Raw genomic sequence first — 17,225 nt, 5'->3', positions numbered from 1 at the left:
CGAGGAGGCGCCGGCCGAGCGGTAACGGCCGGAAGCTCGCGGGCTCCTGCGCCGGATGTGGCGAAGAGGCCGAGCCGCCCACGTGATCCCTTCCCTCCCCGAGAACCAATCCCYGCTCGCGCCCGCCCTGTGAGGGCGGAAGAAGCTGAGAAGGCGGCTGAGGCGGCCGGGCGACTGCCCTTACCGGAAGGAGCGCTCTTGCAAAAGGGCTCGGCGCAGCCCGCGGCCGCCAAACGATAGTTCCGGGCCCCTACTAGTCCTTCAAGGCAGACAGGCGGGGAAGGGGGGGAGGGAAAAAGCCGCGAGGGGGCGTGGCCACGGGGAGCAGCCCGGAGTGGGCGGGGCACAAAGGAGGCGTGGTCACATGACGTCGGAGCCGGGGCGTGGCCACGGGGGCGGTGGCGGGAGAGGCGAAGTTACGCAGCGGTCGCCCCAAATCCGCGTTTTCCCCAGGGAGGCCGAGGGCCGCCGCGGCCCGAGCAGCGCGAGGTCCGGGGAGCAGCTCGCGGCGCGGGGCGCTTCCCTGGGGCAAGGCTGCCACCAAAAAGAGGAAATTTTCGCAAAATCCGAAAACGGAGCCGACGTGGCTAGCAGAAACCCAGCAGCAGGGCTAGAAACCCTTATCCCGCCAAGAAAAGCCGGGGCAAGAAGGTGAAAGAGCCTTCATTTGGACAGCGTCTCCAGAAGGTATCTCCAGAAGGTATCTCCAGAAGAAGGGCTCTTCCAGCGGTGCTGGCGCTGGCTGCCCTCCAAACGGGGCTCCCGGACTACCTGGGCGGACGCGTGCTCAGATGCACAACAGCAACAAGCCTTGCTCACCTTGCAGAAGTTCAGATCCCTTATCCCCAGATCTGCTCTATCTCTGAAGGACAAAACGTGGAAGTGATGTCAGGCAGGCGTTTCCAGAGCTCTCTTCGGAAGAGATCAATAGCCATTTGGGGCCATCCYGCCGTGATTACTTAGGCAGTGCAAATTCAAGGTTGTTCGGTCCCTGCCTGATGGAAACAGCCTGGAACTGTCTGTTCAGATGCAAACAGGCAGCTGTGATGATAGTCCGTCCTAGGCAACTGCACGAGCTGCTGCACAAGCTGTCAGGGAGCCCCACGTATAATGTGGGGTTAAAAACAGGTAACAGCTACGCTGCTGCTTTCAATCCAGTTCTCAGATGGCCCAAGTAGGTCGTGTCCTGGAAGCAGCACAGGACTAATTTTCCTTGCTGAGACCCTGGAGCAGTTAACCTCAGGTAAATATTGTGTTGTGGTGTCTACCCTGTGCCAACAATCACTGCTGATTTGGATCACACAGGCTGGAGAACCTGGTTAAGACGTATATTCAGAGCATCTTGTCTGAAGTTATAGTCAGCAGAGTGGTGTAACCAGCAGCTACAACAGCACAACCCACCTCTACTCTCAGAATGATGTCGCTCCCTGTCCCTTGACCATGCTTAGAGATCTCAGGGACGGTGTTTAGACGGATGGTATATCTATTYTGGAGTTAGAATCCCGTAACCCAAGTGACCTGAGATGAACACAGATTGCTTTCTGYAAAGACCACTAATGACCTGGGAGGCCCCAATGCAGCCAGTGGTTGGGCCTCCCATCCCCTCCYCAGAGTGGGATCATGTAGACAACGAAGAGCAGCAGGCCGTGTGTTTAGATGGTATCTCTRTCAGGATGCACAACAGGATGTATGTCCTGATCTGCAGAGGAGAGTAAAAAGAATGAAATGTTCAGTGCCCGCTGGCTACTGATTAAACAACCTCCATGAACTCTGCCCAGGGCATCAACTTTAGGCAATATGCAGCAAACCGTTACRCCATAGTTTCACGTACTTGACCTACTCCATTACTAACCCTCCTTGCTGAAAATTTCCCCTTCTCATTTACAATTAGCTGTACCCACTCCTCCGAGCCCTAAAGCCGACTGAAGCATCATGCTGGGTGTRTGTTGATATTCTATCATTGCCTACTCCAAGGCACAGAGGAATAGAAGACTTAGTTATATTACTATTTTAAAGTCCTACTGTATACTAGCATTTTTCTGCCTTCCACCCTTAGAGGCCAAAGGGACTAAGAAGAGAGCAACAGAGAGGATAGGCAGGATCCTGGTGGCCAAATACAGCTGAGATGTCAAAAGCACTAAACCAACACCTTATATTATAAAAATATTTACACGCTGTTTTATGACACACAGCAGGATGCGAGGAGAGGAGTGTGGATTATCCACTGGTATGTAGTGAAGGTTTGTCAGTACCTGTCTTGCTGCTTAAAACCCCTGGTAACATCTACCTGACACTGCAGGCTGTCTTTGTTGTACTTTCTGCRTTTTTCTGGATAGACTGAGGAAGCCTTTGGTATGAATCCAGAGTTAAACTCCAACTCCTATCTGCGAGGAATGAGCAGGACTGTCAAAGTGCTTCTGATCTGAATAGTTTGTCCTAGTTCAAGATGAAAATCTACCACTGTTCCACATCATGCACAGTGAGTATTGCAGATCCCTCTGCAATTATATCGTACAATACAGTCATCCAAGTGAAATCTTTGGCCTTACTTGCCCAGACAAACCTGGGAAAGGAAGCTGGGAGGTCATATGCTAATGCAAACCAGCACCCAGTTTCACCTGCTGTGATTTCCAAGACCAGGCCAAAGGGTGAGGGTGACAACCCAGGGCTTGACATTTGCTCTGCTGCTGATTTCTTGGGTAACCTCAAATAGTCCTGTAGGTCTAGAGCCACAGAGGTGAAACTCTTTTTGGCATTTCTGAAGGACTGGTTCCTTGGGGATATTTTCAAAATCAGGACAGGTGCCCGGATTCTCAGTGCAGCTTCTGTATCCTTGCAATCARTTTGTGGGAATTAGCCTTCCTAGACGTTTTAGGGGACACTAYCCACAAGGTTTCAGGGCAGCCCAGTCGTTACACCTTCTCTTTCTCTTTTCAGATCTGCTCACTGCCCCCAAGCCCTCCTGCTCCACATCTGCTTAACCCAACCTGGACTCCTGCATAATGACCCAAGCCCTCTCACAGCCCCCATCGTCACGAAGCATTGCTGATCCCTACAGACTGGAGTGACAGCTGTTTTCCCTTTGGGTATGGCCTCTATCTCATTGAAGAGTGGGACGTATTTATTAAGGGCATCCTTATTACCAGCTGAAGAGTAAACGCAAAGSAAAGCAAAGGCCACCTTGCTGGCTTCAGTCCCATTGGCTGTGGGGGAAGACCGCTGTCTTCTCAGTGAAGCAGGGTGAAGGCAACCTTATGCAGTGGCTGCACACTCTGAAAGTAATTTCAAACCCAGCATTTCCCTCATTTTAGTCCTGAAGAGTCTGCAGTTTCCAAGTGGTGTGTGGAGTGGCTGGAGTAAGCCCTTGGATCATCTCTCCCTCAGCTCAGAAAAAAGCCCTGTTAAATATAGTCCTCAAATTGAGGGCATATTAGACATCACACTGTCAAAAYGAGTATGAGGTGCTTTAGAAATGTGTCTAAGAAGAGAAGTGACTGGCACTCAGATGGGTGCTTTTGGGAGGAGGAACTTCTGTATGGCAAAGTTGAAAGACTTGTAGCCAAAAGACCTTGGCTCAAATCTTTTTCCTTCCACARAAACTGCTGCATATTGCAGTGAGACTCATCCTGTTCTCCTAGGCTTGTTTTCCCGCTGGTAAAATAAAGATTAATAACATTTGGAGCAGATTCTGTCTCTTCCTGTGTTTCAACATTGCCTGGTACAACAGAGCCCTGATTTCACAGTCATTAAATGTTATTATGATCTTCTAAGAAGAATGAAAGATGAACAGGACATAATGAAAAGTACAACATGTCTCTTTTAATCGTGGAAGGAAAAAAAAACCCAACAGCCTCAGAATTTTCTCTGCTGGTTCTGCAGATTGTACAGATGATTTTGTACTGCATTCCTCAGCCCTTAGCTGCTGCTCTCCTCTCTGTTCACTGCATCAGGAAACAAASCGCAGGCTGGGTTATGCACGCCAGCATTTTTAATATGACCTCATGTAAGGTAARGGGATTGTAGCCTTCCCTGCACAAGGGAGAGGGAATGTACAGGTGTTTACGAAGACAGCTTTGATTCGTAATAGCACACATGCAGATAACGGGTTAATCAGTGTTCACCAGCTTCTGGAAGTGGACTACATGCACTACACACTTTCACCTGCCTGGTCACTCTGGTAGGAGAAGTTTCTTGAGAAACATCCTTCCTAAGCAGAAGTTACCTGCACATCTATAAACCACCCAGGCTGAAGGAAGTGCAGCCACATCAGTGCTGTTTGCCAGTGCTCAGAGATTCGTCTRCCAGATCCATAAACATCTGTCCCTCTGCTGCCCCTCCATCCCTGAGCATGGCCTGAAGATGTTTGCCAAGAGAGTTGTCTGGCCTAGGTAGAAGAAGCTGGCTGGAGAACATAATAAGGAAATGTCTGGTGTCTGGCCACACTTCCCAGTTTCTCCAGGGCAGTGAGCAGACACTGGGAGTGGAGGCTCCTCTCTTGAGGTTGCAGGTAGTTGCTCTGGATTCACTGATGACACTTCATTTCCCAGATCGGAGGTAATTAGCATTACTTTAGTCTTCTGTGCTACACACRGTCCTATCAGCAGGGTTTCACTTGTGAAATCCAAGAAGTAATTGGCTGCTTGATATCAAAGGAATCACTCTCCATATGCTACAAGCACGTGGCCATTTGCCTCTTGGATAAGCACAAGTGCTTTTAGGGCTAGGCTATTTGCTTGTTTTCATTCCTGAAACAGATTGTGAATTTATTATCCAAACACCCAACCATTTACCCTGTGATATTTTCGTAGGGAGAAGAGTGCAAGTGCCGCAAGTGCAAGGTAAAGGTATTTGTGCCTGAAAAACAGCTGTGATTGCAGTGACCGTATCCATAGCAGTAAATCAAAGAGTGAATGAGTAAGTCTTTGAAATCAGACTACGGAAGGAAGGCAACTGGCAGGATGTAGCTGTGATACAGCAGACATATGTACCCRACAGTGCAGACAGAAGTGTTCCTTGCGTCTAATTTTCCTAATAAATGATTTCTCTCAGAATGCAAAATTTTCACAGGCAATAACTAGTTTCTAGTGAAGCTCTCCAAATTTGTCACAAAGAAAGGGAGATCAAATTGATGAGAAAATGTATAGTATCCCCCAATCAGAAATTTAACATTTTTTACAAAGCTTTTGTGTTTTCCATGTCAAGGTTTTTCAATTTTCATTTGCCAATCTGGAAAAAGCCTGGACAATGAAAAATGAGATTCTGGGTTCATTTTCTCTTGGTTTTGGGAAACATCGCTCGTACTGGAAGTAGCCGTACAGTCACCAAAGATGGACCTATACGTCTCTGGACTTTCAGAATATCTTTAGGGCTGGCCATCAGAAACACACAATTTGGCCTGCCAAAGTTGTATGTAGTTTTTCCAAGTGAGTCAGAATAATTCTTCYGGCACAAACTGTCTCCCAGACTTTCCTCTGTACTCAGTATTACCTCTGTGGAAAGCATTTCTGCTTCCTGCATTTGGCTTTGAATTGCAGTGAATTCTGGAAAAACATAGCTGTCTATACCATAAACTTAGGCCCTTCTATAGAGTCTGATAAATCTTTCATGTGTTRGAGTGTCACAGACTGATTTATTAGGTGGAAGTACAGATGTTTTGATGGTTTAGCTATAGAGTTAATGGGATTAGGATGGGATGGGATCTAATGATTGGATTCTCGGAAGAGRCATGACAGTGTGGCCTTATCTCTCCTTATCAGGCTGCATATCTGCTTTCTGAGGAGCTTTCTACCGCTGAAGCAAAGGAAGCCCTGAGATTTCACAAGGTGGAGGGGTAGAAACAAGGGGAAGGAGAATTTGACAGTAGAAAAGGGAAACCTGTGCAGTAATAAAGATTTTCCATTAGACAACATCATCAAAAAGGGGACATTAATGAAATTATCTTGACCTGAAGATTCATGCATTTTGGGTTACAGTAGGCACTTTTATCTACACATCTCACTGTGTTTCTACAGGTTCCAAAAACTACACAAACAGGGGAAACAACATATATTTTTTAAAATTTCAGGAATTAAACTGTATGTCAATTTTGTTAATTTGGCAGTGACTGTTTAGGCTGTGCTGAGTAAGTTCAAATCGGAATTGCCTAAATCAGGATTTGCTAGGCTGAGTATCTGTAGCACTCAGTCTCCGTATATCTGCAGTAGCTCAAGGCTCTGTATGAAATACGACTCGTCAGGGGAAAAAGGTGCTCAGCGTGGGAGCAAATGATCTCTCTGTTGGATGTTCAGGAATGAAAATCTTTCCCTTCAGAATCCAATTAGCTGTTCCAGTTGGTTAATAAAGAATGCACGTCCCGAGTACCCATGCTTATACATGACAAAGAGATTAGAGATAGGACAGCCCAGTAGGGTCAGACATGCTCCTGCGTGCTGAAATGCTCTTTATTCCGCTCGCTGTTGTAGGGAGTGGAACAAATTCAAAGCAATGACTTGTCATTTTAGAAATCAAAAAGGACACAGATAAAGTGAGACCTGGAAAAAGTCAAGCTGTGCTATAACTTGCCACAATGCTGTAGCAGAGTAGAAGTCTCTTTAGCCCTAACATCACAGACAAAGTAGAGCTGCTCTTACAGTAGGACGGCTTTGCAGAGAGCACAGGCACAGCCAGCTGAAGGGTATTTTGCCTCAGTGTTCAGGAAGAAGTAGGGTTGGAAAACTGAGAGTAAGTGGAAATGGCCTCGCCTGGAAGCTGGTCTCAGAAAACTTAAKTACTGCAGGGGAGAGCCTTACTCAATAACATCCTTCTCTAAATTCAGAAAAATGGCACAGCAAACCAAGCTGAAACAACGACAACTTCTCAGGAATCTGTTAAGTCTGAGACCACACTGTAAAGTTCAAGARGAGCAAGCATAGTATTTTAGTTTAGAGCGAGAAGGAAAAAAACATCATCCAGGCAACTATGGTCTGATCTCAGTATTATGCAAGGCTCTGAGAATGAAGAGGTGAACAGGATTGCAAAACAAAGCACAGCATGGATTCCCTGTAGAATAGATTTCATCAGACTGACCTGACGAAATAGGATTTCTTAATAAAGAAAAGGCATCAGATCTCATCAACCTGCACTTTATTAAAATGTTCATGAAAAAAACACTTTAGATGGAGTAGAGGGGAATAGTAAAGGCACTATAATTTGCCTGAAGTAACTGGCTGAAAATGTAAGCTTGAAAGGAAAAGTGTCGGGCAGGAGGGAGGTTACTGAGAAATCTCCTCGAGAGTCATTCTTAGAATAAAAAATCTAGACGTGAGAAGGAAATGTACTCTACTCAAAGCTAGGATGTGCTATCAATACAGAAGAAGGTTCAAATATGATACAGAAAGAACTGGATCATCATGAGGCCTGAAATAATAGAAATGAGATGAAATTTGTAGTGTAAGTTTGTACTTCATGTGCCAGAACCCTAAAACCAAGACTCTGCTTTTGAAAATAGCTTATTGCTGGAACAGCTAAGAAGAAGAGCTGCCTGGATGTATTAGTGTGATCATAGGAGAGCTCTGGGCCAATGATTTGATGTTGCTGTGGAGAAGGTAAGTGCAACTCTGAGACATCACACTTWAGGTAGAAACAGAGCAGGACTCATAACTTGGTATCTTTCTTGCACTGCAGTGCTCAAAACACGAGACACCAGGCTCCAGATGAAGGCTCAGAAGGGAAATAATCACTTTGCTTGACCTTCTGACCATGCTTTTACTGATACAGCTCAGTATGTGTTTGGACATGAATTTACATAGGAAAACAGAAGCAATGTCACCTTGAGGTGATAAGGAGCATGATCAATGTGKTTTATCAAAGCTATGCACCGGGGAGTGACTCAGTCTAAGTATCTTCATGTGGAAGAGGTACCAGAAATTTAAAAAGAGCTGTTTAATACAGGGGATACATAATCTCCTGCTGCTTCTTATTCTTAATCAGACAGGCTAAACTTAGAAAGAAATCTTAATTTTTAAGAGTAAGCGTAGCTAGCCGTAGCAGAAATGTGCTGTCTTAAATTTCCTGGTATCKTCAACTCATGACTGGATGCCAGAGAAAAGGCATTTTGCTCAAGTAGGCAGGGGGACCTGGAGGAACTGTAGTAGTAGTCCATAGACCTGATGGAGAGCGCAACTCCATGGCTTGTGAAATCCAGCAGATCTTCATTCATTAATACTTGACACAAAAACAATCCACATCTTGTCGGAAGAACTAGATTAGGATTTTATGTGAAAATTTACAGAAAAAGCTTTTCATGGATAGTTCTTAYGTGTCTGATACCCTTGAAGGGCAATAGGATAGGACAGTTTACTTACTACTCTCCMTCCTCCTTGAATATATTCCCAGCATAATTTATTATAATTGAAAAATAAGGGCTSTAGCTTAAATCCAGCAAAGGCCATTAGCATTTAACTTGATAGATGATTTCACTCTACTTTTAAAGAGCTGTCAAGGTGCCCACTTTCTAAAACTGCATCCATTGCACCCCCCTTTCCTGAAGCACCTAATTGGCAGTATCATATGAGTCTCATTAATCTGGCAATTACCATTGTTGCACAGCTGAAGTCCTCAGTTCGTTATACTTTGAGGTAGACATATTGCTAGACCAAGTTTGTGTTCACTGCTAGGCATTTTGGGACAGATTCACAAGCACTGATAATTGCAAGCTAACAAACAAAGAGAATAATAAGCCCAAATTTCCATTCATGGTGGTGGGCTCCACATTTCTTACTACTCTGGAAAATATTTTATTTTCTGGTGCAGATGCAGCCTGTGTGAACAATGCAAGAATCAAAGAGGTCACTACTCCTACTAGGAAAAAGATGGAGAGAAATAAACCCCATTACAATATCTGCACAGGGTGACAGGTTAATCTGCATGGAGACAAAAGATTCTGGACTTTTTCCAGAAAACAAAATTACGTCGAGGGTAGATCATTTAATTCAAAAAAATACAGTGAACAATTTTGTAAAGAATCAGAAAAGATTCTTCCCTTCTTCTGCTGGCTTTTCTCTAGCTCTGTTATTTCTCCTGTAGTACAAARTGCTTCAGCATCTCCCAGCGATGTTTCCTTTAATGACCATCTTGGTCTTCATGCTATAGGTGTCTTTACAATCCTTGTGCCTTAGTTCAAGGAAGGAAATTAAAGTTGTTGGGTTTTCATACAGAAATCATCATTCCAATAGCCTGAATTAAAGATTCCCTGTTGAATATTCCTAAAAATACATGCATTCAATATCTTCTAAATAAACTCTGCATCCAAAAAAACCATTTGCTTGTCAAGGAAAAGAGAAGCTGCTCAGTTTAGGAGTAATGATTTTTTCCCTTCAAAATTCCAGTAAATTGTGTCATTTAAAAAGGTTATGAATGGTCAGATTGCAGAAATGAGCAGAGCTATTTGCTTATAGTGTTTAAGGGAAACTAGAAAGGAGACTTAGTGACCTCGAAGTAGCTCAGTGGCCAGAACATGCCAATGGCCAGTGGAGAGCTTCATGGATTTCCTTCCTTTGAATGCCTGAACAGCTTGGATTAGAATAATAACCAATCATTTTAATCCCTAATATGTTTAAGGATAAGATGCAAGTTTGGAAGACTAAAGCTGAGTTTGAACTTGCGGGGATGTTCAGAGAGAGTGCAAAAGGCTTTTCAGCTGTTGAATTGACAGCAGTTTCCCTTCTTCTCCATTTGCCTTTGCTAATGTAATGCATACTCCATTTGTGTGCAGCAAGGTAGACCTTTGGCTACCTTGGAGGTTGATGAATTCCCCAGTTCTTGACTGAACACAAAGCTATCAACTAGGCATTGTGATGGAGCTGGCAGGAAAGTCAACGGACAGCCTCTGTGGGGGCTCAGGAAAGGCAGAGGTCCCATAGAAGTCCTGTGTCTTCCTGACAGCCGCATAGAGACATCTAGGAACATCTCACATGACAGTGGCCACCCCTGAGATGGGACAGGGTTTGGTTTGCATAACCATGCAAACTTAATTACCCATGGTTAGAAGGTGTCATATCTCAGGGGCACTTGGAGAGTGACTCAGCCAGCCAGAAGTATGTACTTGATGTAGGGTGAACTCCACAACTCTCCAGGCTCCAAGAAGTTCTGTTGTGTGAGACTACCCTTGACAACAAAGGGAGCTGAGATATGCAGCACACATAGAAATAGGTACATCTGAGACACCTAAATGCAGGTGCTTGAAACACAAACTGAATCCCACAAGTACTCCGTGGTCTGAGAGCTATAGTAGGTGTGAGTGCTGATTAGGGAAGCTTTTGCACAGGGGAAGTGATGTTCCTGCTGTGACTGATTTTTTTGGATTGTCATTCACAGGAAAAGTATCTCTAGCTAAAGAGCCTAACGGGTGTGCAGGTAAGTAAAAGCTATAGTGAAGGAAAGAGAGTGAAGGAAAGGGCTAGAAGGATACGAACATGTAGTGACAAATAGTCAAAGGGAGGGATAAATAAGAGAAAAGGAGCAGAGAAAGCTGGAAAGGGGGCAAACAAGTGACAGATGAGAGACTGGGAATTGTCTTTCTCTGGTTTACTTTTCAGAGATCTCAGCGTATATAATTTATGGCTACCAGAGACCTACTCTGTATTCCAAATGGTTCCACTGCAGCATGCCCAGACAGAAATGCTCTGAAGGTGATAATTCCTGATTTTAACTTTCCAGCCCTCTCAATCCTCTCTAGCTTCCACCTCACACAAGCTGCCACATTACCTGGRTAGCCATAGAGAAAAGCATGAGAAGAGCAGGGCAGTATAGAAAATGCTCATGCCTGGAAGCCAGCTGAGATCTCATCAAGCCTGGAACAGAGAATGATACCCATCAAAACCACGGACAGACTGGTACTTAGAGATAAATTCCTGACAAGAACAGGCAGGACGGAGCTTCAGCTTCAGTGAATCCATTTTCAAAGACACATTGTTTRCCTTCCAACAGATGCAATGTCACTCCGACCTGCTGGGCCCACTCACAAAGGCACCTGACTGCTGGGTCCATGCTTCAGTAGGCTTAGCCTCGCATCTCACCTGCTGCTTTCACAAACCCGGACACGCGGGTGCAAGTCTCCTTCTTCCAGATCCGGCTGTCAGCACTCAGCTGCCAGCACATGCAGAACCACTAAGCTCAGCTCTGGCCAACGGAGGTGGCAGCATGAGCTGCTTAAATCAGATTTGCCCTCCAGAGGTGCATGAATTAGGTCTGGGCGTCCTCCTGATAAGACACTCGCGCTGGACGCTGTCTGCAGGGCGCAGACACAATGGACAACATCAGGGCATTGGGCCGATCACCGCCAATAGCTTCCAGCGCGCATTCATCTCTGACYGGTGTGTTGCTAGTGAGGTTYCTCAAGGATCTTTACCAAACCTGATGCTCTACCACAATTCCATTGTGTTCATTTGGCCTGGAAGCATCTGGGCATTTTGTTTCATCTTTTTTTCCCAATATCGATCATGACATAGGCCTAAGGAAATGAAGGCAAAATGGTTTATGAGTATGAGTTAATAAAACTCCAGTTACTAAGGTGATAGTAAAAGGACATCTCAGAGGGCTATTCTGAGTCCTTTACTGTCCGGGGTCTTCATAGAATCATAGAATCAGTAAGGTTGGAAGGGTCCTCTGGAGACCATCTAGTCCAGCCTCCCTGCTTAGCAGGGTCACTTACAGCATGTTAGACAGGGTTGCATCCAGGCGGGCCTTGAAGATCTCCAGAGAAGGAGACTCCACAACCTCTCGGGGCAACCTGGTCCAGTGCTCCATCACTCTCACAGTGAAGAAATTCCCCCTCACAGTCAGGTGGAACTTCCTGTGCTTCAATTTCTGCCCATTGCCTCTTGTCCTGTCACATGGGACAACTGAAAAGAGTTTGTCCCCATCCCCTTGACACCCTCCCTTCAGGTACTTGTACACATTGATCAGATCCCCCCTCAGTCTGCTCTTCCCCAGGCTGAACAGGCCCAGCTCTCGCAGATGTTCCTCGTAGGGCAGGTGCTCCAGCCCTTGGATCATCTTTGTAGCCCTACGCTGGACTCTCTCCAGYAGCTCCATGTCTCTCTTGTAGTGGGGAGCCTAGACGTGGACACGGGACTCGAGATGAGGCCTGCCCAGGGCTGAGGAGAGGGGTAGGATCACCTCCCTCCACCTGCTGGCAACACTCTTCCCAATGCACCCCTGGAGACCATTGGTCTTCCTAGCCACAAGAACACATTGCGGGCTCATGTCAACTTGTCATCCAYGAGCACTCCCAGTTCCTTCTCTGCAGAGCTGCTCTCCAGAAGGTCAGCCCCCAGCTTGTACTGCTGCCTGGGGTTATTTCTCCCTAGGTGCAGGACCCTGCACTTGCCTTTGTTGAATCTCAGGAGGTTCCTCTCTGCCCAACTCTCCAGCCTCTCCAGGTCTCTCAGAATGGCAGCACAGCCTTCAGGTGTGTCAGCCACTCCTCCCAGCTTGGGATCATCAGCAAACTTGCTCAGGAGACACTCTGTCCCTTCATCCAGGTCATTGATGAAGAAGTTGAACAGGATRGGACCCAGTCCTGAGCCCTGGGGCACTCCACTAGCCACAGGYCTCCAACTAGACTCCATACCACTGATGACAACCCTCTGAGCTCTGCCTTTCAGKCAGTTCTCAATCCACCTCACTGTCCACTCGTCTAACCCACGCTTCCTGAACTTCTCTAGGAGSATRTSAKGGGAGACAGTGTCCAAAGCCTTGCTGAAGTCAAGGTACACAATGTCCACTGCTCTGCCCTCATCTACCCAGCCAGTCACTCCATCAGAGAAGGCTATTGGATTGGTTTGGCAGGATTTCTCCCTGGTGAATCCATGCTGGCTACTCCTGATCACCTTCTTCTCCTCCATATGTCTGGAGATGACACCCAGAATGAGCTGYTYCATCMCCTTTCCAGGGATGGAGGTGAGGCTGACTGGCTTACAGTTGCCTGATCAACAAATTGCGTAGAGGAATAGAGACTGTGGTTACTGAATTTACAAATAGCAAGCTGGAAGGGACTGTAGTGTCGTGGGGGGCAATGTAGAGCTACTTTGTTTGTAAACGACAGGAACAATTGGTAAAGAAAATGAAATGGGAAATATCTGGCCATAACTTCTGCAGAACTGTGGGGTTGCAGTGGGTAACAAGGTGCAAGTAATGGAATGATGTCATCCTGTTACAGGAAAAGCAGAAATTCTTCCTAAAAAGCAGGAGTATCACTTTTAAGGCACATAAAATAATCTATATATTACTCAGAACTGCTAGACTTTCAGATGGCATACTGCTTGCATTTTAGGGCACCAAGCTTCGAGATGAAATGAAATAGCCAGAGAGAGTCTAGAGCTGAAAATATGATATATAACAAAAAACTAGAAGAACGGAGATCATAATGATGAGAAAAAAGCAGATGTGGAAGCCAGGATTCCCCTCAAATCTAGAAGAGGAAGAACATAGGAAGGAAATAGTTTGTTTGCCATGATTAGSATGGGCTGGGTGAAAAACAGTGGGCTTAAAGTGCAGCAAGGGCAATTCAGTATTGGATATAGGATAGTGTTTCTAGTGGGATGTAATATGGTGTACTGAAAAATGAAAATAGTGTGTGGAAGGCCAGTTATTGACAGTATTCCCAAAGACATTAGACATCTTTCTGAAAAGAAGGATTTAGGCTTATAACGGATTCTGCCTGGGGACTGGGGGGCAACAGCTCTGAGGAAATCTACAGTTCCCTGTATTTTCAGTAATAACGTACACAAATTCATAATGGCTACATCTYGGTAAGCTGGTAAGTACCTGGGTCCACCACATGGCTCTGAGGTCAACGGGCATGCCCTGAACAATTCTGTACTATTAAAYTCTCTCCCACCCAAAGCAGGACAACAGGATTTCAGCTGTCTTTGAAATCATACCTGTCCCRTGCTGACTCCCAAACTGTGGTGGGAAGTGTATTTGGGAGAGTGCCAAGTGGCCTGGGTGAAAAGCATGCTGAGACCCTGCTAAAAATTTGCCACTGGAGACCATTTGCCAATGGCCATAAATAAATTGTATTATTTATTTCCTAGTTCAGAAGTAGCCACAAAAGAGCAAACCATGCCATAGCCAGAGACCCACCTAGCCTTCAGTCTGGCAGTGTCAAACAGCTGATGTTTAGAAGGGTGGAATAACATGGCAAACATACAGTAGTGTGTGTGTTTAGAAGCCCCTCAGATTCCACCCCTGTGAGATTTGGGGGGTTGTTGAACTTGTTATGGGTCTGTATCTTTGTGCTGAAAGCCTCTCAATGGATTTCATGAATATCACAGAATCGTAGAATAATCTAGAGTATAAAAGACCTCTGGAGATCATCTGGTTCAGCCTGCTGCTTAAAGCAGGACAAACTTCAAAGTGAGATCAACTGGTCTAATAGCTTCCTGAACATTTTCATGCTTTCTTTCTCCACAATATTCTATGGCAATGACTCGCACCATCCCATTAGGTACAGTAAAAAAGAAGACTTCCTTTGAGAAAACTCTACCTTTTAGAAAAGTGCACCATTTTTTCATAAGTTTTTCCCTGTTTCTTTGATTGTGAAAAATGGAGAATCATCATTCTCTCTTTCTGAGGACAATTAGGATTTTTACATTGCTGTCATGTATCCCCAGATAGTTGTMTCTTCCTGGAGTGCAGGAGTCCCAGTATAGTTACTAACTACATCAAAATTAGTCCCCAGCTTTCACTAGCCTTGCTACAATTCTTTGTACTWCTTCTTCTCCTAATACAGGTTGGCAAAAACAGGGAGACCAGCAGGCTGCACRGTATTCAACATGTGGTATCCCAGAAGTTGGTATAGTGACACATTGATTTTTGTTAAYGCCAGTTCTAGTAAATCCCAACACTCAGTTTTCCTTTCTGACTGTCACTATCCTATCTGAGATGACTTTTTTTTTTTTTTTCCCCTCCCCTGAAGTACTATTTGGAAGCATTTATTCCCTGGAAAGTAGAAGTAAGCTTGTCATCACTAAATCTCATTTGCCATCTGGTTACACTGTCACTCAGTGCTGTGAGATCTTTCTGCCTTGCAGACTCCTCGCAGTCAGTTTTAGTTTCACTACTCTGAATAACCTTCTGTCAACATCAGAACTTCCCTGGCAGTAGGAATCGGGCGGTCTCCATCCCAAAAAGAAAACACACTTGAAAACACAGTTCTGTTGAGAGGGTGTGAAAAGAAGAGGTGATGATCGAATGTCTGCAGGTGGTTGACCTGTCCAGACACCTAGGGAAAGGTACTGAGCCCCAGCTATCAGTGGGGATAGCAGGAGCAATAAAACAGGTTTTACTGAAGACAGCTTTACTAAATTTATTTGCATGACTTTGCAGCCATGGTTCCCATGACAGCTGAGGACAGGACATGGATCTCAGGGTCCTTCCCAGRCCTATGCTACTCACACCAGAGTCCATCTCATTGTAGCCGGCTCCGAAGGGTGACAGGTATAGACGACAGGATAGTTACTGAGACACCTTGGCCACTGCTCAGCACTATTGCATACAGTTACATCTTTGCCAGAGTGGCAGGCTGAGAAAGGCATGTATCCCTGTGATACTGATCTTGTTTTCTATCAGGTTCCTCTGCCCTAGCAGCTCTATTCTATCTATTTATCATTCACTCTTGTCACAGTCAATGGTTTTCTTTTGAATTGAGTATTGATACTAGGTCTGGAGAGGGCAAAATTTTGCCAACATACCCAGGTGCAGGGTGGACGGACCAGTGGGTGTGCTGTGCGCTGAACTGAGAAGTACGGTGAGCAATAGGACCTCCCCCAGAGCCCTTCTCTCTGCTCAGACATGCACTATAAATATGAGGATCTTCAGCCTTGCYACTCAGCAGTGCCACAGCTCAAGGTCCTCCTGACTCTCCTCTCTCCAGCCTTGCTGAGATCCCAGCTAAACCCCAGTCATGAGGTTCCTCTACCTTGTCTTTGCTGTTTTTCTTCTGGTCTCCCTGGCTGTCCCAGGTAAGAGGGTAAATTGTGGTGGTAAGTGAAGTTGGAGAGTGGTGAGATAGCCAGTGGGGAGGGTAAGAACTGCAGTGCGGAGGAGTGGGTCATACTTTATAATCAGTCTGAGCAAGGGTCCGCTCACGTGATTTCGGAGGTTGTGATTTAATTGTCCACATACAGATGTCTAGTTCCTAGAGTACGCAAATGGGTGCRGATCTCCTGTAACGGTGCTCTGGTTACCCTAGGTTGTCTTCAGCTAGGCTACATGCTAATGTGCAGATAACTGTGTGGCACCATGTGTYTAGAAAATAGATATCCTCTTTAGAGGCAAACTCCTCTTAAAAGTATTGAAAGAGCCACTCTTAGGATGTTTTAGGTATTTTTGACAACTGCTTTTAGGTCCAGGTGAGCTGGGCCTGAGAGTCATTATTTCAACTCATTGAGTACCAAGCAAGCGCTGGCTGTCCCTTTCAGAGAAACTAGCCCACTAACGTCTTCTCTGGTCAGATGATGCTACCCTTTTCTATCAAGTTAATTATGAGCACAACTTCAGGGTCTAGTTCCCCTGCATTTAGAATATGCAGTGTTGACAGGTATTCCTGAAATTCTGGTTCTCGTCTCCCTCTTCAGTGAAGCAAAGGGAAAGTCTGGGCTCAAACAATTTCCCAAAGGTTGTCCATTTTCTCTGAACATCACTGTGCAGYGATTTTAGGCCAACAGTCTCCCACCTTTGTGCCTACTCTTCAGTACCTGAATATCTATTAACACATATTAGCCAAATTTCTGGGTACCACAGGAAATGCCACATGTGCAGCCCTCTGGGTTTTTTGAATACCAGCTCAGCTTTCAAAAGTACCTCGATGTGGCCTTTGCTGTTTTATTGTGAGAACACTGATCTTATTCCTTAAAGAGATACAGGACAAGGAAATGTTGTCTTGCACAGTTGAATATCTTTATGAACTTTGGTTTTGGGACATCACACAGAGAATGAGTCTGCTCCCCTTGGMAGTWTCTCTGTCCCARACTGCACCTGCATCATCASCAGGCCCCAGAGTCATGAGCTGGAGGGAGACGGATGCASAAGGAGRTGYWCAGGCTTGTGCTCTTTAGAGTCCCTTCTGCCYCCTYGGTTAGTGCAGAGGCAGGAGAGACAGAGGTAGGAGGGGTATGAGAGGAAGGGCTTGAGGGGGGACAAGGCAGCTTCTGCTCAAGGTTCTGACACAGGGCAAACACCTG

At 45.6% G+C, this 17,225-nt stretch overlaps 1 protein-coding gene across 1 annotated transcript in view; it reads left to right on the top strand.

The window, feature by feature from the left end:
* The first annotated feature begins 15,946 nt into the window (after positions 1-15,946).
* The window catches only part of LOC146594992 (cygnin-like), a 1,656-nt gene continuing 377 nt past the window's right edge, over positions 15,947-17,225 (top strand). The window contains exon 1 of the mRNA XM_085306501.1: positions 15,947-16,012. Coding sequence (XP_085162627.1) covers positions 15,947-16,012 — 66 coding nt within the window. The remainder of the gene's footprint in view (positions 16,013-17,225) is intronic.

Source organism: Rhea americana, unplaced genomic scaffold (genome assembly GCF_003343005.1).
Source record: "Rhea americana isolate MKP2758 unplaced genomic scaffold, rheAme1 scaffold_240, whole genome shotgun sequence".
NCBI classification, from domain to species: Eukaryota; Metazoa; Chordata; class Aves; order Rheiformes; family Rheidae; genus Rhea; species Rhea americana.
Note: the sequence above shows the minus strand (reverse complement) of the source record. Positions and strands in the feature narration are given on the sequence as shown.